We start from the raw sequence: 22,526 nt of genomic DNA on the forward strand, positions 1-22,526 counted from the left end.
CAAAAACAATTAAAACAGAGAACAACTAGTTCTCGAGGCTCACCCAGCCCCTGATGATCCAATTTATCATCGATGCACCACATGCAAAAACCATGAATAGCATACCACAAAGCATCACTTTTGAATGTTTCACAATGTACATTTATGCATGCCAATTAAAAATGCGCACTAAACAATGATAAGCATATGCATGCATATGAATTCGCAGTCTCATATTTATTGCATGTGTCCCTCGGATTTGCATATTCATGTCAACGGCATGATTTCATTGAGTATTTGTATGCATGCTTTCCCTGCAATACACACGTACAACGGCTATGTGCACACTCATACAACCACTCGCATGTAGACATACTTCAATTCCATGTAGACTCATGCATGAGAAAACAGCCAAGTGTTACCATTAGTAACGCAGCATAAGCTATCCTACGTATCTTGATCACCATGTAAATGGGCATGAACAAAATACATAAACATAAATCAAGATAGATTTGGTGTCCTAAGATTATGATAAAAATGCACAACCCTTGCACCAAAACTTTTTCCAAGAATTTTGAAGGTTGACAAATAATATGAATATTAGGCATATGGTTTAAGTAGCACTGGTGAACACTGGGCGGCCTGGACCAAGACCATGTTGGCTTACCAAACAGAAGCTTCTAGCACTGGTTACTGGACCAAAAAGAGTTATGTAGAAAACTCACCCAAAACACGAGTCAACAATTCACCAATCATACACCACAATCTTAGTAAACCATGTACAATCTTTCTAGGACACTGAACTTGGAAACAGATTTTTGCAAAGGTAGTCACATTCATATATATATTGTTCACGAGATAAAGTATAACCAGAACATTTACATATGTTGAACATAAAGTAACATATAACAAGAAACCGTTATACACATGTTGGTCATGAGATAAAATATAACCAGGGTAACACTATAAAATCGGTATAACTGTTGTGTGTGTGTGTACAATAATGGGGTAATGATAGGTGCAGCCCCCCTACATAACCAACCGAGCGTGTATGCATATGTTGCAGTCAGACAATCTGGACATATGTTAAGTCTGGTCCCCCAATTAAAATTTGTTTGGCCTTCATATAAAGAATGACTATTATGCACTTTACAATTAAATAGGGGTATTTCTACTTACAAGAAAATAACATAACATGATGTATATTAACTGGATGGGTGGAATGTAATGTACAGGTTACATGGTCTAATCTAGCATCCCAAAAACAGACTGGTTTAGACTTCCAGACCCAACAAGCATATCAAAGTATTTGATAAGAGTGAGCATTAGCATACCAAAAAGGTTTTCAGTTTGCAGGCATAATAATCATAACTTCTAAGTTATTATTATTCATCTCTTCACTGACAGCAGCTAAAACAAAACACAGAAATGCAGCCTACTCAAAACAACAGAATATGCAAGACCATAAAAAAAAAGATCAAGTAATCGATATTATTAATAAAAGACCAGATAACTTGGATCATTACAATATATATATATATGTATATATATGCAGGATAATAAAAATAACACACCCCTTTTTAGTATAGACAAAACAGAATTTCTAATCCCCATTTCATATCTAAATGAACTGGTCTATTGAAAAATAAATGAATGTAGCCAAAACCATAAAAGATCTGGACAACTTTTGATTTCAGCAAGCACATGTCTAATTATATACTACACAAGGTCATATACATTCCAATAGAATAGACAAACTCTTAAAAGAAATGGGATCCCTAAAATCAGTACCTACGAAAAAACCTTTTATGATATTCAGCATACACACAGAACTAAGGTTTTGCAATGATTTAGTCCACTCATAGGGAGTGTATTGCAAACCCTTACACATCCTTGGAACAAATACCCCACAAAATCACGATAGACCCCACTTATGCTAAACAATACCAAACCAGCCACACAATCTCAACATGTGCAACTCGATTCCTAAAAAAAAACTGAAAATCAGATTACTAGACTATCGGTCATGGAGAAAACTTCTGCTAGACAAACCTATCAGCCACAAAACTAATTTCGATAGCATCCTCAACCCACCCAATAAGGTACCAGTATAACCCATAGCCTCAAATTTCACAAAACTGACGATTTGGGGTTCCGACGACTCAAACCCCCAAATCTGCCCCTCTAACGATTTTCCTAAAATATTCCATGGAAAACAAAATTTGCACCCTCTTTCCCACTCGAAATCAAGAGGAAAAACCTGTACCTTTACAATCCGATGTTTTGGGGGTTGCGGCTGACGTGAGGAGGCGAGCTATTCCACCGGCCTCGACTGCTCCGGTGTCGTGATGGTCGCACGCAAGGGAAGAGGACAGGAGAAGAGGGCTGGTGGTGGCTGCAGCTTTCCGGCGACCCCCAGCCTTCCACTGTACGCCCACACGAGAGAGAGATGAGGGAAGGGAGAAACGAGGGAGACGAGGGAAGAGGGTGAGACCCCCCTCTTCCACTTCCCATTTATCGCCGAACCCCCCCCCTCTTTTCTTGCCGAGATGGGTGGGGGTTTCGGTTACGCCTGCGTAACCCCCCCCTCTTTCCCCTTTTCTGCTCTGCTACAACCCTATCGGGCAACCCTATCGGGTTGCCCCTTTCTTTAAAAGGGTTACACAAGGGGTGCGGCTCGGGTCCGGACCCGAGGCCCGTAACCCGACCCCCAACCATATGGATCCATCAGTTGGATCCGAATGGATCCAACTGTGGATCCTCGGATAATTAAAAAAAATAAAAATAAAAATTTTATTTATATATTATATTATTAGTTTTATTATGAATATGGATATAAAGGCCATTTTATGGATCTTAGATCCATATGTTGGATCCATTTGGATCCAAACACGGATCCAACCTTAAATACTCGGTTTTTCTTTTCTTTTATACTATTAATTAATTATTTAACTATTATAAGTATAGTTTTAATACCCCATTGTGGGTTATTTACACGTTCTATTATGGATCCGGTAACAGATCCGAGGCCCAAATTTAGAAAAAATATTCGTTGTTTTCAAATAAATTTAAATAAATAAATTACAAAATTTGAGGTTATTACAAAGCTTCCTTTCCAGAAAATTTGTACAAAGACTGTTCAAATCTTTATGCTTAAGGGTTTGTATATAATTTCTTGTGGGGATTAAGGTAAGGCAAGGTTGGTGGTAATTAATATGTTGTAACTAGGCATAAAGAGCTTCCTTCTCTATTAGCCATCTTATTAATAAATTAAATTATTCTTCATATTTCTCACTTCTTATATGCATTGACATGAAGGGTAACTTATCTGAACATTGATTCTATGTATGTTCTTGCCACAGTGCTCTTCATCACTGGACCTGCAGTACTTCTTCAGCACTACATACCTGTAGCCTTAAAAATGTTGATAGAATTAGGTATTTTCAGAGTAAGGATGAGGTCCACTAATGACATATTTTTGCCACCTGCTTGATTGAGGCTCCAAAGTCCATCCCCATCTCTGGCATATTCTCCCAAATATTTGATACTCCACACAAGCCCACGCCCTTCACCGCTCCCTCTGCCACCTTCTTCTGTATTACTTGGGCTGAGACCATTATAGACTCTATTTTATATTTCTAAAGACATTTCCCTTTACCTTTAACCCTTAACAATTAGCCATCATCACTTCAAATTGACGTATGAAAATCCCCTTGTTTTAAGTTGCTTGGACAATTTGTTTAGCTGGTGTATCTGTTGATGCATATCCTGTGATGCTTCATGCGTATAGTGAAAACAGTGGTCATTGTTAAGTTGTATATATATATATATATATATATATATACCTATTAGGGGTATTTGGTTATTTCAGTACTTGTAATAGGCTGTGCCCATTAGGGGCACATTAGAACTTCTACTTTATTCTTTTTTTTGTCTTTTTCTGTTTTTATAGGGACTATTTGGTCAAATACCAAATAGATCCGTTGGGTTCATTTTTGACTAGTCAACATAGAGTTGACTAGTTAATAGAGCTGTTGGAACAGTCCAACAGCTCTATTGAGACTGCCTCTTGTGTATAAATAGGGGTGAACCCCCTCTTGTTTTTTTATACTTGTTCTCAAGGACTCTCTCAATAGATTCTTTATATTTTTTATGTTGTCTCTCTTGCCCATAAGTGGCATTGTGTATTGTTAAAATGTAAAACTGTACATATATGTATATATAATAATATTATATTATTATATATATATATAAATACATTTTTCATTTCTTTCTTTTCTGTAATTTTTTTCCTTTATTTTTATTTTTTGTCTTTATGTCATCTAGTTCAGTTTGAACTAGAATGACTGTTGCTAGTCAAGTCCTGTCCAGACTTGACTAGCAATAGAGTTGTTGGACTGACACAATCCAACAACTCTTAATAGAGCTGTTGGACTGACACATTCCAACAGCTCTAAATAGAGCTGTTGGATTGTGTCCAACAGCTCTATTGAGTCCTCTTTCAGCTGTGTATATAAAGGGGTGCAACCCCTCTTGTATTTAATTCCAATGCTTCTTAAGCAATTGGTTTTTCATATCAATAAAGAATACATTTTTATTTTTATTTTGTTTCCAGTTATACCCCTTTTAAGGGTTATGCTTTAGTGTCATTCTTGACACTTTCCCTTGTTAATCTAAGCTCGTGTTTCGAAGATCCCCATTTCATTTCATGGTATCAGAGCCGCGGAAGTACTAAATCTTGAGGAAAAGCTGCCTCGGTTTCCGTGCCCGTTTGCAAAAGTGTTCACCACTTGAAGAGAAGTGTTTTATCACTTCATTGGAGAAGATTTCACATCTTGTTGTATTGTTTTTTTTTCTTTCTTTTTCATTTTCCTTCTTGTTTCTCTTCTATCCCTATTCTTTCTCTCCTTGTAATCGATGGATGACAATGATAAAGTCACCATCATGCCTATGAAACTAAGCGATACGAACTATGTAACATGGGCTTCAATCATGAAGCACCATATATGGGGAAAAGGCTTATGGGGGATTGTGGATGGTTCCGATTCGGAACCTAAGCTATCTCTTACTAAAAAGGAGGGAGATAAAGAGGTCCCTCTATCGGAAGAAGAGAAAATCAAGGCTGTTGCCTCATATGAGAAGAAATGGAAAGAATGGAGAATATCTCATCCGAAGATAATGTCATGGCTTATCAATAACGTTGACATTAAAAAATGCTCAAGTCTTGCCAAATTTGATCATGCCGATAAGGCATGGGAATACCTTAAGAATATATATTCCCTTAAAGATATTGCACACGTGTGCAACCTCCAAGAAAAAGTTCGAATGATGACACAAGGAGACAAAACTATTCGTGAATATTACAATGGGTTGTCCGAACTTTGGAAAGAACTTTTCCTTTTAGAACCAAAGTGGCATTGTGCCGAAGACATCGAGCTTCGTCAGAAACAACTCGATGCTGAACATTTTTACCAGTTTATTACTGGATTAAGGCCGGAATTTGAAACCACTAAATCGACCCTACTTCACCGGGGAAAAATTCCTTCTATTGTTGAAACTATTGAAGAGTTAACAATGGAAGAAAATTGTCTCCGGAAAGGTTCTTTAAAAATTGAAGATGATTTCGTTTTAGCCGTGTCTAGACCAGGGAATCATGTTTGATCATATAGGCCTCCTCACTTTAACCGACAAAATGGTGACTATGATAAGAAGAAAGTTATTTGTCATCACTGTCATGAACCGGGACACTACAAGCCACAATGTCCCAAAGTTAAGGAGCTGAGAGAAAAAAGAGCTGCAATTGCTGGATCGGAGCCTAAAGATCAGGATGCACCAGTTTCCCTGGCCCAACTAATGGAGATTCTTCAGCCTCTCATCAAAGGTGCCTCTTCCTCATCTGAAGCTTCAACCGGCGCAACAGCCTCATCTTTTTCTGATCTAGGTAAAATTTCTTGGCTTCTTGACTCTGGTGCATCTTTTCATATGACCCCAAATAATCAAAGTCTATCCAAATGTGTTAAAAATAAAACAAGTGTGTCAAAGGTCTTTACTGCTGATCAGACTTCTCTTGAAATAGAAGGAATAAGAAATTTTGAAAAAATTTATAAAAAAAAAATTTTTTTATTCCAGAAATTAGACATGTTCCCAAATTAAATTTAAATCTTTTATCTGTATCTCAAATTTCTGATTATGGGTGTAATATTTCTTTTTCTTCTCATGGTTGTTGGGTACAGGATCGCCAGTCAGGCAAGCTGATTGGGGAAGGCCATAGAGAAGGAGGACTCTATTACATGGATTTTTTGGAAATGCCGAAGAAAGCTTTTTGTTATAATATTCAAAAAATAGAGTTGGAACTGTGGCATAAGAGACTTGGTCACCCACATATAGCCAAAATCCAACATTTTCCAAATCTAGGGAAATTTTGTAACTCTGAATCATTTGATTGTAAAGATTGTATTCTCAGCAAAATGAAAAGATTACCATTTCAGAACAGAACCTTTTTCTCTTCAAGACCACTTGAATTAATACACTCGGATGTTTGGGGTCCTGCACCAGTAATTTCTAAAGGAGGATTTGTTTACTATGTTATTTTTGTCGATGATTTCTCCTGACATACGTGGATGTACTTTCTCAAACATAAGTCTGAAGTATTTTCATACTTTCAAACTTTTCATAATATGGTTAAAAACAAGTTTCAAAATGATATTACTATTTTTCGTACAGATTCAGGGGGAGAGTTTTTATCCACAGATTTTCAAAATTATCTTAAATTGCATGGCATCACACATCAAAGATCTTGTCCTTATACACCTCAACAAAATGGACTGGCAGAACGAAAACATCGCCATATTATAGAAACCACTAGGACTTTATTAATAGCAAATAAAGTCCCGAAAGACTTTTGGGCAGAAGCTGCCTTAACTGCCACCTATCTCATTAATAGGATGCCATCTTCTTCGTTACAAAATATCACTCCCATTGAAAAACTTATGAACATTTCTCCAGACTACTCTAGACTAAGAATATTTGGGTGCAAATGTTTCATATTTACTGACAAAAATGATTAACTTTCCCCTCGTGCGATTCCCTGTGCCTTTTTAGGATATGCTGAAAACCAGAAAGGTTATAGATGTTTTGACTTAAAAATTAATAAACTATATGTGTCTAGAAATGTTTCCTTTCTTGAAAAGGAGAGCTTCTTTGATTTTAGAAAATTAAAAGACGTCACTGAGTACTCCTTTTTGCTAGATCTAACATCAACATCTGATGAATATGACCTTGACTGTAACTTTGATGATGATCAAAGAATTATTGATCTTAATGTTGAAAATGAAGAAGTTCATAGAGATACTAGTATTCAATATTCCAGGCGACAAGAGTCTAATCCTCCATGTGCACTTGAGAAATATTCTAACATTCCAACTAGACAATCATCCCGAATCTCGAGGCCTCCAGGAAAGTTTGTATCATACGAGTCTTTCTCACCCACATATAGGGCAGTTATTGCATTAATTCACTCATATGAAGAACCATTCACATATTTTCAAGCAAAAAATAATATCAAATGGATAGAAGCCATGAAAGCTGAATTAGATGCACTTGAAAAGGCTTCTACATGGAATATTCAAGATCTTCCTCCAGGGAAGAAAACTATAGGATGTCGATGGGTTTATAAAATTAAAACCAAGAGTGATGGTACTCTTGAAAGATATAAAGCCCGTTTAGTAGCCAAAGGTTATGCCCAAGAATATGTGATTGATTATGAAGAAACCTTTGCTCCGGTGGCTCGTATGACTACTGTCCGAACCTTAATTGCCTTAGCTTCTATCAAAAAATGGTCTATTTTTCAAATGGATGTAAAAAATGCTTTTTTAAATGGAAAGCTAGTTGAAAAAGTATATATGGAACCCCCTCCTGGTCTAAGTATTCCTAAGGGTAAAGTCCTTCGCTTAGAAAAAGCTCTTTATGGACTTAAACAAGCACCAAAAGCTTGGTATGATAGGTTTAGTCGTGTTATGATTGATATTGGTTTTCAATTCTGTTTAACTGACACTGCTTTGTTTATTAAGAATTCTGAAGCAGGGATCATTGTGCTTCTTCTCTATGTGGATGATATGATCATCACCGGAAGCGATAAACAGAGAGTTGAAACAATCAAAACACTTCTTAAATCTCATTTTGAAATGACTGATTTGGGCTTGTTGAGATATTTTTTAGGCATTGAAGTTGCTTATTCTCCTAAATGATATTTATTATCTCAGACTAAATTTGCTTTTGATATTGTTTTCAGGTCTGGTATTACTGATGATAAGAAAGTTGACACTCCAGAAGTTGTTAATGTTAAAATGAAGATTGATGATGGAGAACTTCTTGCAGACCCTACTCCTTACAGACAGCTTGTCGGGGCACTTTCATATCTATCCATTACCCGACCAGATATAGCACATGCTGTTCATACAACAAGTCAATTTCAACATGCTCCTACTTCTGTTCATATGGGAGCAGTCATGCGTATTATCAGATACATCAAGTCCTCTCTTTCACGAGGACTTTTCTTATCTTCCTCCTCTTCTCTTGATTTAATTGCATATACTGATGCTGATTGAGGAGGTGATCCCAATAACAGACACTCAACCACTGGCTTTTGTGTCTTTTTAGGGGAATCATTGATCTCGTGGAGGTGTAAAAAGCAGCAGAAGGTATCTCTCTCATCCACCGAAGCTGAATACAGAGCTATGACAACCACGACCATGGAAGTAGTTTGACTCCGACGACTGCTTGCTGACATGGGAGCTGAAGCAACAAAGGCTTCACAAATGTGTTGTGACAACAAAAGTGTGATTTACATTGCCAGTAACAGAACATTCCACGAACGCACCAAACACATCGAAATGGATTGTCACTACGTCAGAGAGGAATATCTACACGGGATAATTGATCTGCCATATGTCACTTCAGAATATCAGTTAGCAGACTTCTTTACAAAGCCTCTCGCTGCTCCCCGATTTCACTTTCTCTTAGACAAACTTTCGCTCATTGTACCGTAAGTTTGAGGGGGAGTCTTAAAATGTAAAACTGTACATATATGTATATATAATAATATTATATTATTATATATATATAAATACATTTTTCATTTCTTTTCTTTTCTGTAATTTTTTTCTTTTATTTTTATTTTTTGTCTTTATGTCATCTAGTTCAGTTTGAACTAGAATGACCGTACACAGTCCAATAACTCTTAATAGAGTTGTTGGACTGTGTCCAACAGCTCTCTTGAGTCCTCTTTCAGCTGTGTATATAAAGGGGTGCAGCCCCTCTTGTATTTAATTCCAATGCTTCTTAAGCAATTGGTTTTTCATATCAATAAAGAATACATTTTTATTTTTATTTTGTTTCCAGTTATACCCTTTTTAAGAGTTATGCTTTAGTGTCATTCTTGACACTTGCCCTTGTTAATCTAAGCTCGTGTTTCGAAGATCCCCATTTCATTTCATGTATGTGATTATATCTTGACTCATAAGTGATCTCCATTTGTGTATGTTGTACTTGCCCATAAGAGGCATTTGTTTGTATTTGCCATATTTCATTACAATCATCAACATTGTTTTGTGTCTTCACCCATATTTTATGCTTTCGAGCCTTTGTTTTGTCACTACTTACTGTTTTTCTTTATAATTTCTATTGAAATGCTGATGATTGTATTTTTTTAACTTGTCTGAGTCTTGACTTAGTAGCCATAATTCTGCAGTAGTAATTTTGAATCTTTCTCTCTCTCTCTCTCTCTCTAATAATACAACAATGTGTGTGTGTGTGCCTGCATATGCTTGTGTCCTCTTCAAAAAATTTCCTTGTCCTTTTGACGTAGCTCCTCTGTTGTTTTTTTGTTTAGGATATGGAAAAGCCCTTCTTATTCGGCTTGCTTATTTTAAAATGCTCCAACCTAGAAACTTATTCCATGTTTCCTGGATAAAGAAATTGGCAGTATCAAAACAAAGGAATTCTAGAATATAATAGAATCTACTCTAAAGCTGAATAAAATCAATATCTTATTGATGTTGTCTTTATTTTTTCAAGTGCCTAAAATATGTGCTGAGATTAGGTTAACACAAAATGCCCGTTGCACCACTGTAATTGAAAGTTTTACATATTTCTTAGTTTGGGTTATCAATGCAAGAGGCAAGAAGCAAGAGATGGGAATGACAAATCTTCAAGATAGCCTCATTAACTAAATAATGAGAGAGTAATACAACTTATGGGGTGTCACGAAATGGTGCGGATTCCAATGCACTCCATGATCTTCTTTAAGACTCAAAACATTATACATTTAAACAACAAACTTAAGAATTAAAAGACACATATCAAAATATAAATAAATAATTTTATTCATAATGGACATTAAAAGAAATACAAAATAAAATTACATTTAAACCTCACTACAATGCACTAAAAAAAAACAATAAACAACCCTAATATTACCCATCACTCTCTCACCTTACACATTCACCCACACTCTTTATTTATAGAGGAGAAAGGGAGGAAGAAGGAAAGGAGAGAAGGAGAGGAAGCTTCCTCAGAAACCAAAGAAATAAAAGCCTCGTTAAATAAGTTGACTTAGTCCCAACATCTAGAAACTTAGTCCCTATAATATATATATATATAATATATTGATATATATATATATATATATGTATATATGTGAATGTATACGCATATACCAGAGTTACCAGAAGTGCCTAGGTAAGTGGGGAAGCGTGCTTCCCCCGAAGTGCGCTTCGGAAGCGCAGAACGTCGCGCTTTCGAAATGCGCGGGGAAGCGCCCTGTTTAAATGGGAAGCGCGCTTCCCATACCTTTAATGAGAAACACACTTCCCTTTAATGGGAAGCGCGCTTCCCATCATGCTTCCCCCATTTTTTCAAAATTTTTTGTATTTTTTGTATTTTTTATTTTTTTCGTTTCCCCCTCGCTTCTTAGGTCGCTTCTGGTTCACTTCCTAGGTCGCTTTCGAGACGATTCCCGATTCGCTCCTAAGTGGTCCCATGCTTTCCGCTTCCTAAAATTTTGAAAGTACCTCGCTTTCCGCTCCCGCTTCCCGTATCGCTTCCTGCTCTCGCTTCCTCAACTGACAACCATTTTATATACTATACTATATACATAAATATGTATATGTATAAATAACAATATACATATGTATATACATATATATAAAAAATGATACATTTAATCTTAACACTCCCCCCTTAAACTTACAGTGACTCATTGTAAGTTTGCAAATACAAATAAGCAACCCATTATATAAAATATCATTTGTCTTTTTCAATTTCTTTAATTCATTGCTTCCTTCATGAGGTGCTCTATCATATGCTCCATTTCATAAAGGATCTTCAATATCATCAATCCTTGATATTCTCGAAATGTCTTTAGAATCAATCAAACCACCAATATTTGAAGAACTTGTAAAGAGCGCAAAACAAAAACAATCTAACAAAAAATAAATATATTTATATATATATATTATGGAGAGATGATGGCCAAGCACACAAACATAAGATACGAACAAAATAAGTCAATTTAACATTTTTCAAAAACATTTAAAATAAGAATTTTGAACAAACATTAATTAAAAACATGATAGTCATTGACAAACTCGACCATAATAGAATAATATTAAGAGAGATACAAACAATGAAAATCATGCATATATATTTTTATCACAAAAGACATTAATGTATAACAATTATAGATTTTTATCATTATTAATACTATGAAGGAATAACTCAATAACAAATCATCTTTACACAACAGAAGATATAAATAAGCGTGAATAAATTATAAGCAATATTTAAACTAACAACTAATGCATATATGAATGAACCATGCAATAATTTAGAACCAAGTCACATATGAACCAATAATCAATCTTTTAAGAACACATGCTTGAAAATAAGCAAAACTAAAGGAATCCGAATGAGGATTCACACAAATACAATAGAAGTGCTCAAACACTCAAGAGCAATCAAATGCCTACAATAGCCACTATGGGTATACACATACGAGATTTTACTAATGAAATGTTTAGAAAAGCATATAATAAAATATGTGAAATTACAAAAACAAAGTGCAAAAACACATACAAGTCCAAGAGTAGACAATACAAAGGCACAAAGACGTAATATAAGCACAAAAGTGCAAAAGCACAAGTTCACTATAGGACAACACAAAGGGCCAACAAAGGGCAACACAAACAAGTAAAAAAAATCTATATATTTTTTAATGAATATATACTTAAAAATGCATAAACTTATGCAAATTATGCAAGACAATCAATCATGAAATTACTCATGCAACTAAAGCATAATGCAAAATGCATTAAAATATTTTAACAACAATTTCTCATAAAAGAGCAAATGAATTTAGGAAAATTATGAAGAGATTTTAAAAATCTCATTCATCATAATGAATGAATCTTGCAAATTAAAACATTAGTTTGACCATCACAAGGAATCAGCTCCTAGGTCTCAAAACCTCAAATATCAAGTGTATCAGTGACTAGAACACAAGCATAATCATCATGCCACTAAAGGGCCAAACACACACAAAGGTGTGTATAAATATCTCTTGTTTACATATAATAACACTTAAAAGCAAGTGTATGAGCGACTAGAACAAGAGCATAATGCCAACGAAGGGCTAAAATCACACACGAAGGAGTGAATAAACATCTCTTGTCTACATATAATGACACTAAAAAATTAAGTATATCAGCGACTAGATAAGAGTATAATCTCAATGCCAACAAAGGGCTAAAAACACACACGAAGGTGTGAACAAACATCTCTTGTCTACATATAATGACTCTTAGATAAGAGATATAAAAATAGGACATCCGAGGTAAGAAGGCTTGTAATGGAAACACACTAATGCCATCAATAAGAATATCAATTTCAACAAGCTTTCAAAACACCATGGTTTAAGAAATAGATAGCCATCACAGATAAACAAAGTTATAAGCATCTATAATAATAATGGCCATACAACAAATGAGTGAAACACCACACTCAGATCTAGAGATCAAACAACTGTCAGTTAGAGTCAAACCATAAGTTGACAATCTAAACTGACATAAAATGAGGTGCACACAACTCACCCCAACAAACATCTCTGAATCAACAAAAGCATATATCGATTCAGAGGCCAATCAACTATCAATCAGATCCAAGATTGATGTCAACACGACATACATATACTTTGATAATTGAAGATTGATAAGATGACATGAGGTGCACATACAACTCACCTCAACGGCTAACCCTGACCCAACCACAAGGCCAAAAGAAATGATGCATCATATAAAATTTTGTGATGGACAAATCAAAATGCCATAAAAAGACAATACATACTCACATAATTCAATTTTCAAATAGGTGAGTTCATATCAAATATCCGATTTGAAAAGACAAGTTTCAAATCAAATCCAAAAAAGTTAGGTCAAAACATTAGTATAAAAATTAGTGCAATCATATGCACAACAATATGTCAATAGATGCAATTATATGCAATACAAGATGTCTCATGACAATTTTCATAATCTTGAATAAGCAAATAACGAGTCATGCCCAATATAAGCACTCTTCATAGAGGTGGTGGAATTATGAAGTTTGAGAATCCTACAAAAGATCATAAATCCACTAATGAGAACCAAGTACACTAAGCACATCTCATACAAAAGATTAATAAATCTCATTAAAGAGACAAGAACACATATGACTAAGAAGTTAGAGCTAAATCATAAGTCTATTATGAAGCAATTGAAGACAATCAAATGGAGATTCCTAAGGAGCTATATAGATCCACATATATATGATCACACTAAACAAGAGATTTTTCTCATAATGTAACATTTTTTAATAAGCATGATGTAGAATATCAATACACAAGAGAAAAATCACAAAAGATAAACACATTTTTATATGATAACAAGTCATGTTTATGCCTTTCAATAATTAAGACATATACCAAAAATAAAATCTTAATCTAACACGTGTCATTTGAAAATAATCTTTACTTAATAGAGCAATATTGCTCAAATATATATGAAATAACATATTAAAAAATGTCTCATTAAAAATAGATCACGATAAAAGATTATGCTTGATCACATCATAATATATTAAATTTTTTTAAAGATAGTTCATACATATGTCTGGAAATATAAATTTTAGTATTTTCCAAAACACATAATATTATAAGAAGCCACATATTCAACTTGAGTGGATAACTACAAAGGTATTCTCTAAGGAACACACTCACAATACCCACAAAGGGAACCAAAAATGGGTATTCTAAAAGAACACAATCACAAACCCCATAAGAGGATACACAATAAGGCATAATACAAAAATAAATATTTTTGATCAAATGAAATGAGTGTTCAAAAGCATATACAAAATATAGTTTTTCACTACACATATCCATAATCTAAGACATATCAAAACACCACAATTTTCACATACTTCACAAAAATATTTATTTTTAACATAACTCTTTTTTAAAACTTACCATACATATGAAGAACAAGAAGCCAAAGATACATACCAGAATGAGAAATCTTTGAATCAATTTCATTTATTAATACAAATCCTTTCCAAGACCGATGCCTCGCTCTGATACCATGTCACAAAATGGTGCGAATTCCAATGCACTCCATGATGATCTCCAAGACTCAAAACATTATATATTTAAACAACAAACTTAAGAATTAAAAGACACATCAAAATATAAATAAATAATTTTATTCATAATGGATATTAAAAGAAATACAAAATAAAATTACATTCAAGCCTCACTACAATGCACTCAAAGAAAAATAATAAACAACCCTAATACTACCCATCACTCTCTCACCTTATACATTCACACACTATTTATAGAGGAGAAAGGGAGGAAGAAGTAAAGGAGAGAAGGAGAGGAAGCTTCCTCAAAAACCAAAGAAAGAGAATCCTCTCAACGACTAGAATTCTAGCCGTTGGGACTAAGTCAACTTGTTTGACTTAGTCCCCATAATATATATATATATATATATATATAATATTCATATTGTATGTATATAAAGATATATATACATATACATGTGAACGTATATGTATATACTGTACTATATACATAAATATGTATATGTATAAATAACAATATACATATATACATATGTATATACGCATATATACAAAAATGATACATTTAATCTTAACAATGGGGGTCGACGCCTCTTGGTTACACTAAATGACAAAAAAAGTTGACCGTCTAACCTCTTTACAAAATATAAAAAATAACCCTCTTAAATAATCTTATGTACATGAATAGGAGGGTAGCACCAAAACTGGAAATACATATAATACAACCATATCACTTGTGTTGCAGTATTCAACATGGATCACATAAGCTAGATTTAGCTGGAGGTGCCTTTTCCTCTATTTAAAGGTAAAATCTAGCTTACTGCTCTATGATTGTACAAGGCTGACATGTAGAAATGGGTGAGAGTGTCTACTCTTTGGTTTCATGGGATTTTCTTTGTTTATGGTTTTAAACCCCTGCACACCCTTAAAATATTGTTGGACTAAGCAATCATTGCTCTTGATGCTCCATCAGGAAAAAAAGCATTCTGATAGCTATTCTGGGTTAAGAATCCTCTACTTTTGATTTCTAACATGTGTCCCCATTCATTTTCACTTTCCTTTCTGCAGTTCTGAAAGAGAGGCCACTGGGCTATATTGGTGTTATACTTTCAAATGGGCCACATTACCATCGTGTCCAGGTATATTCTCAATTTTGGTTTGCAATAGGTTGCTATTTGGTTCATAACACTGAGGTTGTATTTGGTTCATAGCACTTAGGCGATCTTGTGAAATTCAGAGAGTGAACATACCAACCAACTTTTTGGCGTATAAGCTTCAAGAAATGCAGATACATGTTTTCCTCTATTTATTTATTTACTGTTCATTTATATCTTAGTTAAAATTGTATTTGTCTGCTAGTATTCTAATTTACTTGCCATCATTTATAAAAACATAAGGCTTTATCAAGTTTGTAACCTTTGACACACATTGTTGACTGCTAAGTGGTTCTGTTTCTGAGTGGAAAACATTTTTTCTTCCCCATAATCTTTTATCTGCTCTATCAGTTAACAATATATCTTTTAATCATGTCTTGTTTTAATCACATCCAATAGTTCTTTGATCTTAGTGCATACCATCTTTTTCTTTTCAGGTCTAATGCATCTCCCAATGATGTCACATTTACTTTCTGTTAAAATATTGTATTTCCATATATATATATATATATGTATATATAGGGTAATGGATTGGTAATGGTGCCATTACATACAAACGAGTTTGGATCTCCCATGTGCAAGTTGTTTTTATCCAAACTGTCCTCATGGATGGATTCATCATGTTCAAAATAGTGGGAACCAGCTTTTGGATCATTTTTTTAATGGAAAAAGATGATTTTATAACCCAGGAAAGTATCACACATTGTAGGCTGTCTATTTTTGAAGCCTTATAAAATCCTACCTATGTGTCATAATTAGACAATTCAAAATCTGATCCCCACTAAGTGAAACGTGTAGATCACATCTGTAAGGTTGGTTTTATGAAAAACATAAGAAAAAGATGAAAAAAATGGGATGTTTGTATGTCATGGTGACATGACCAAATGTGGCCCCATATATATATGTATTAGTATATTTATTATATACATGTATTTTTATTAGTTTATAAACTAGGGTGTTTTATGTAATTTTTCCTTTATTCTTGTATTTTTTATTTTTTATATTTTACATTTTTGTGTAATAGGTTATGCCCATTAGGGGCATTATTGTGTCCTTTTTATAGCCTTTGGAACTAGCCTAATGGCTAGTGGAGCTAGCCTTCTTCTCTTCCCCGTGTTTATTCCATGCTTTTCTTAAGCATTCTAAGAGTTAATAAAATAATATTTTTATATTGTGCTTCTGCTCTTTTGTGCTCTATTGTGTGTGTGTGCCCTTGTGGCTTTGTAGTTTCCTTTAGTGTCTTGTGCATTGCCTTAGTGGTCTTGTGCTTGTGCACATTCTTGTTTGCCTTTTTGAGGCCTTGTGATTGTATTTTTCTTTGTTATTTGTATTAGAGCCTTGGGCTCTTGAGATCTTATTGTATTTTTTCTTTCTTCTATCTCTCTTGTTCATGGTTGTGGTAAGAAGCTATCTTGGAGTGAAAGACATTTTGCTTGGTCGTGACTCTTGATTAATGCTCCTATCTTCAATCATGGTCAATAAAGAACTCGTGACAATGATCTCATTCAAGCTCAATGATTCCAACTATCTATGGGCCGCCACCATAAAGTTCATCTTAAAGGGAAGAAACTTCGGGGGTATGTGAGTAGTACAAGGAACCATAACTCATACTCACGAAGAAAATGGTGACCAATTCAAGGCTTTTGACGATAGTAAACATGAGAAAACTCTTCAAGAATATCAAAATAAGATGGAGGATTCGGAAGCCGAAAATGCTCAAATCTTGTCTTGGTTCGTGAATAGTATGGAGCTCAAGGTTGTTCATATAGTTAAATTCAAAAGAGCGTGTGATGCATGGATGTTTCTCAAAGGGATGTTTATGCAAAAAAATTTGGCTCTTGAATATTTTCTTCAAGACAAAAAATGAGCTATAAGACTAGGCAAAAAGAGTGTTAAAGATTACTATGGGATTCTCTCCTTTATGGGATGAGTTGGCTTTGCTTGAACCTAAGTAGGAAGGTTCAACCATTGAGATGAGACAAAAACAACTAGAAAATGAGCATCTATTTACTTTCCTTTTTGAGCTAACGCCTGAATTTGAGCAAGTTAGGTCCTCTATCATTCGTAGGACCATTGCTCCTACTCTTAATGAAGCCCTTGCTAAAGTATATTAATAGGAAACATGACTTAACATGTTCAAATGAGGAGAGGAAGTTCTTGCCATGTCTAGACCCGACAACAATGTGAAAACATATAGATCTCCTCACTTTGGGAATAACTATGGTGGGAGGAGAAAATCATGTTACTTTTATAATGAATTGGGGCACATCAAGCCGGAATGTCCGAAGCTCAAAAAGAAGGTGGCTATTGTTGAAGAATCTTCTAAGAAAGGAGATGGGACAAGTAAAAAAGGTGGAGATCCTAAGGACATGTCAATTACTCAACTTGGAGAGACTCTTCAACAATTTCTCGAGTCATCTTTGACATCTACCTCTGGAGCCGTGATATCTACATCTTCTTCCCTTGGTATGTGTTCTTGGATTCTTGATTCGGTACTTCTTTTCATATTAACCCAAATAAATCTTTTATTTCTATTGCGGATGAAACCTCTTTAGAAATAAAAATCATTAGAACTTTAAAAGGTATTTCAAAAGAATTTTATGTTCTAAATTCTAGAGTTATTCCTAAACTTAATTTAAACTTATTTTTTTATTTTCAATTTTCAGATCATCACCAGTCAGGGAATCTTATTGAGGAAGGCTATAGAAGGGGAGATCTCTACTACATGAAATTTCTTCACATTCTCAAAGAATCTTTTTGTAATTATGCAAAGGAAAAAGATATTGTTTGTAGCATAAAAGATTGGGCCATTCAAATATTTCTAAGTTGTCTTTTTTTTTTTCCATTATTGAGGGAGTCTTGTAATGAAAAATAATTTGTTTGCAATGACTATATACTTGAAAAAATGAAATCTATTCCTTTTAGTTTTAGATCTTTTGTTTCTACAAAACCCTTTAAACTAGTGCATTCGGATGTACGGGGCCTGCTCTTGTTATATCAAAATGAGGCTTCTCATGTTATGTTGTGTTTATAGATGACTATATTCGATATACTTGGATCTACTTAGGCTAAAATATGAGTTTTTTGCATGTTTTAAAGAGTTTCATAATATTGTGAAAAATCAATTTAATACAAACCTTATTATCTTTCATTTCGACTCGGGTGGTGAATATTTATCCAATGAATTTAAAAATTATATGAAAGATCATGGGATTACACACCAAAGGTCTTGTCCAAAACCCCCACAACAAAATGGTTTAGCCAAAAGAAAACACCGACACATCATTGAAACAAGGACCTTGCTTATTTCTAAAAATGTGCCAAAGAATTTTTGAGCTGAAAATGCTCTTGCCGCGGTGATGCACTCCGATACCAGTTGAGTGCGTTCTTGGTGGGCCTAGGTTAGGTTTGAGGGTTTAGGTGAGCTTGGTTAGGTTTAGGATTAGATCAAGGTCAAAACTAGGTAAAATAGGGTAGGTAAACTATCAGGATATGGTAGAAAAATCGATACGCCCAAACTGTGTGGAGGAAAAATCCCAATTTTGGAGGGATTGTTTCAGACACCTTAATGAAGGTACAAACCAAGTTTTAGGGTTAGGTGACACCAGGACAATTTTGTACAAAATTAGGAACGGTACTGACAAGCAGGACAAGTCCGAGTCTGGTGGTTCAGTTTAGTTCTGATAGAGTACGAGAGAAAATTCAGTTCTCTCAAATTACTGCACAAAAAATTACCAAACTTTAGGGCAAGGCTTTAGACACGTGGAAGGAGGTCTTGTTAAAATATCAGGGCCTAACTCTACTGCGTTTGGGAGATGTGAGCTTAGGAATGGGTGATAGGGATTAGGGTTTTAGACTGGGTTAGGACTGTGTTTTGACTCAGACAGGTTCTGGTATAAAATCTGGATCTCAAAATTGGGTTGGGGTAAAATACTAACTTTTGGAGGGTAGGTTGGGGACACATAGAACCTTGGGTTAAAGTTTCTACCTTAGATCAACTCTAGTATGAGAGATATGACTCGTGCAAGTTTGGTCAGGTTCTGCTGTTTACAACAAACAAAATATAGGCTTAGGACTAGGTTTAACGGTTTGGGAGAGGTCAAGGAGAGGCTGGGGCTTAGCTAAAGGATTTGGTCAACTTACTAGGGTCAAGTGGGCTGGTTGAGGAAGGTATGGTCCATTCGGGGTTGGCCAAGGCTCCACGTACAAGGTTGGGTTGAGTCGAGTCCACTGAGAAGTTGGTACAGTCCACAGGAACCAAGAGTAGAGACAAACTCCACTTTGCACTTAGGTAAATTCAGACCTAAGCAAGGTCTAAACCAACTTTAGCTGATAAGGATGTACCCTTAGAAAAGGTGAACGAGTCAGGGGGTAGGGACTCACAAGTTAGAGCTCGGCTCGCCAAACTTTAAGTGTGGCCCAACTTGGAGATGACCCGACCCATTTACTAACAGACCGGGCTTTGGCCTGGTTCTTAACGGGCTTGGGTTTGAAGAGCAGGCATTGACCTGACCCATTGGCCTAATGGGCTAATGTGAAGCGGGCCAGGCCGGCCCAAACCCAATTAATTAGGTAATAATAAATAATTAACAAGTTCTCATGTACCCAACTAATTGTCTTTCTAGTTTTCATAAAATTAATGCAACTAATTAGGTAAATAATAATAGTTACCAAGTTACTATGCAATTAATTTTTAATTTTTTAAATTTTTATATTATTAAAAATTAATAAATAGATCATGCCAGTCGAGTCAATCTGGTAGCCCGCAGGCTGACCCAGACCCAGCCCACGTATATAACGGGCCGAGTTTCAGCTTGGTAGCTAAAGGGTCTGGGCCTAAAACCTCGACCCAAACCCGGTCCATGGCGGGCCTGGTCGGCTTGGCCCATCGGGCTGCCCGTTTGGTTGCCCACCCCTACTTACATCGAAAGAGAGAGAGAGAAACATCCAAGAGAGGGGGGACATCCAAAGAGAGAGAGAGAGACGAGTTTAAGAGTGAGAGGTAAGATCAATTCTCATTTTATTCTTCTATTCTTTATATTCTACCGAGCCCCTTATATAGGCTAAGGAGGCTACACAATCTACAAGGCATAATAATTAGAAAACACCTAAAATAGATAAACCTACTCTTGCTAGGTATAACCTTCACTTGTCTCATTAACGTAGAGCTCAATTCACAAGGTCTACTTGGGCTTCCAAGGTCCATAAAGGAGGGAACCCAAAGGGCTCCACGAGTTTTATAAAGAGGACCTTTAAGAGGGCTGCACGGTTCACCAGAGCCATTAACCATGGCTGGGGTGTGTAATGAAATATGCGGAAATAAATACAATGTCCTAAAATGGACATTCATACATAGAATCCAAAGATCAAATCCATAATGGACATACACAAAAGCCAACAATTACTTGCAAACACAAAAATGTTATAAAAGCAAGAAATGGGCTTCAAGAAGCCTTACAATGCAAAGGGGTCTACCCCTTTATTTATAGACAAGAGAGTGAGAGAGAAAGAGTGGGAGAAAAGTGAGGAGTGGTCATTGGGGGGCCAGACAAGGAGTCGTTGGGCCCCCAACGCAACATGCATTTAATGAATGTACAATAAAATAAAAAAGGAAAAGAAAAATAATAAAGAGAAAAAAAGAAAAAGAAGAAAATCATGAAAAAGACTGAAATGCCCCTATTGGGCAGAATTACAAAAATACCCCTGGTCGGGTATGATTGTAATATATATATATATATATATATATATATATATATATATATATATATATATATGAGTACATATATTTTAACACCCTCCCTCAAGCTTTACGGGGACATGACCGAAAGCTTGTTGAGAAGGAACATAAAACGAGGAGCAGCAAGAGTTTTGGTGAAGTCCGCCAACTGGTACTCAGATGTAACATACGGCAAAGCTATAGTCTCTCTTAGATATTCATCACGAACATAGTGGCAGTCCATCTCAATATGTTTAGTACGCTCATGGAAGGTGCGATTGCTTGTGATGTAAATTACACTTTTATTGTCACAACACATCTTCAAAGGTGTAGAGATGATTATGCGCATGTCACTGAGGAGACTTCTAAGCCACACAAGCTCCATGGTTGTAGTAGCCATTGCACGATATTTCGCTTTCGTTGAGGACAACGATACTTTTTGCTGCTTCTTGCATCTCCAGAAAATCATAGTCACCTAAGAATACACAGAAACCAGTAGTTGAGACTCTATCATTGGGATTTCCTCTCTAATCAGCATCAGTATAAGCAATTAAATCAAGTGACAAAGAAGAGGAAAGAAAAACTCCCTTAGTTATAGTATTTTTAATGTATGTGATGATTCTTAAGACTGCACTCATGTGCACGGTTGTAGGTGCATGTTGAAACTTACTGACTGAGTGAACTGCATAAGCTATTCTGGTCGAGTGATGGATAAGTATGTCAGAGACCCAATGAGTTGGCGGTAGGGAGTGGGATCTTCGAGAAGAGTTCCATCTTCCAACCTCAACTTTGCATTGATAACTCTAGGGGTTTCTATTTTCTTGTCATATGAAATGCCAGACTTTAAACAAATGTCAGTAGCAAGTTTCATCTGAGAGAGAATGTACCCTCGTGGAGAGTATGCTACTTCAATACCTAAAAAATATCTTAAGAAACCAAGATCAGACATGTCAAAATTTTCTTTTAAAACTTTCTTAATATCACTAATTCCTTGCTCATCACTTCCA

The 22,526-nt window shown here is 35.4% G+C and overlaps 1 protein-coding gene across 1 annotated transcript in view; it reads left to right on the top strand.

Annotated features, from left to right (window-relative positions):
• Positions 1-22,526, top strand: part of LOC149817587 (protein MANNAN SYNTHESIS-RELATED 1-like) — a 79,558-nt gene that overhangs the window by 3,816 nt on the left and 53,216 nt on the right. Inside the window, exon 3 of the mRNA XM_089985455.1 lies at positions 15,718-15,788. Within this exon, the coding sequence (XP_089841581.1) occupies positions 15,718-15,788 (71 nt within the window). The remainder of the gene's footprint in view (positions 1-15,717; positions 15,789-22,526) is intronic.

The sequence above is a fragment of the Nuphar pumila genome, chromosome 13 (genome assembly GCF_984573655.1).
Source record: "Nuphar pumila chromosome 13, dmNupPumi1.hap1.1, whole genome shotgun sequence".
In the NCBI taxonomy this organism is placed as follows: domain Eukaryota; kingdom Viridiplantae; phylum Streptophyta; class Magnoliopsida; order Nymphaeales; family Nymphaeaceae; genus Nuphar; species Nuphar pumila.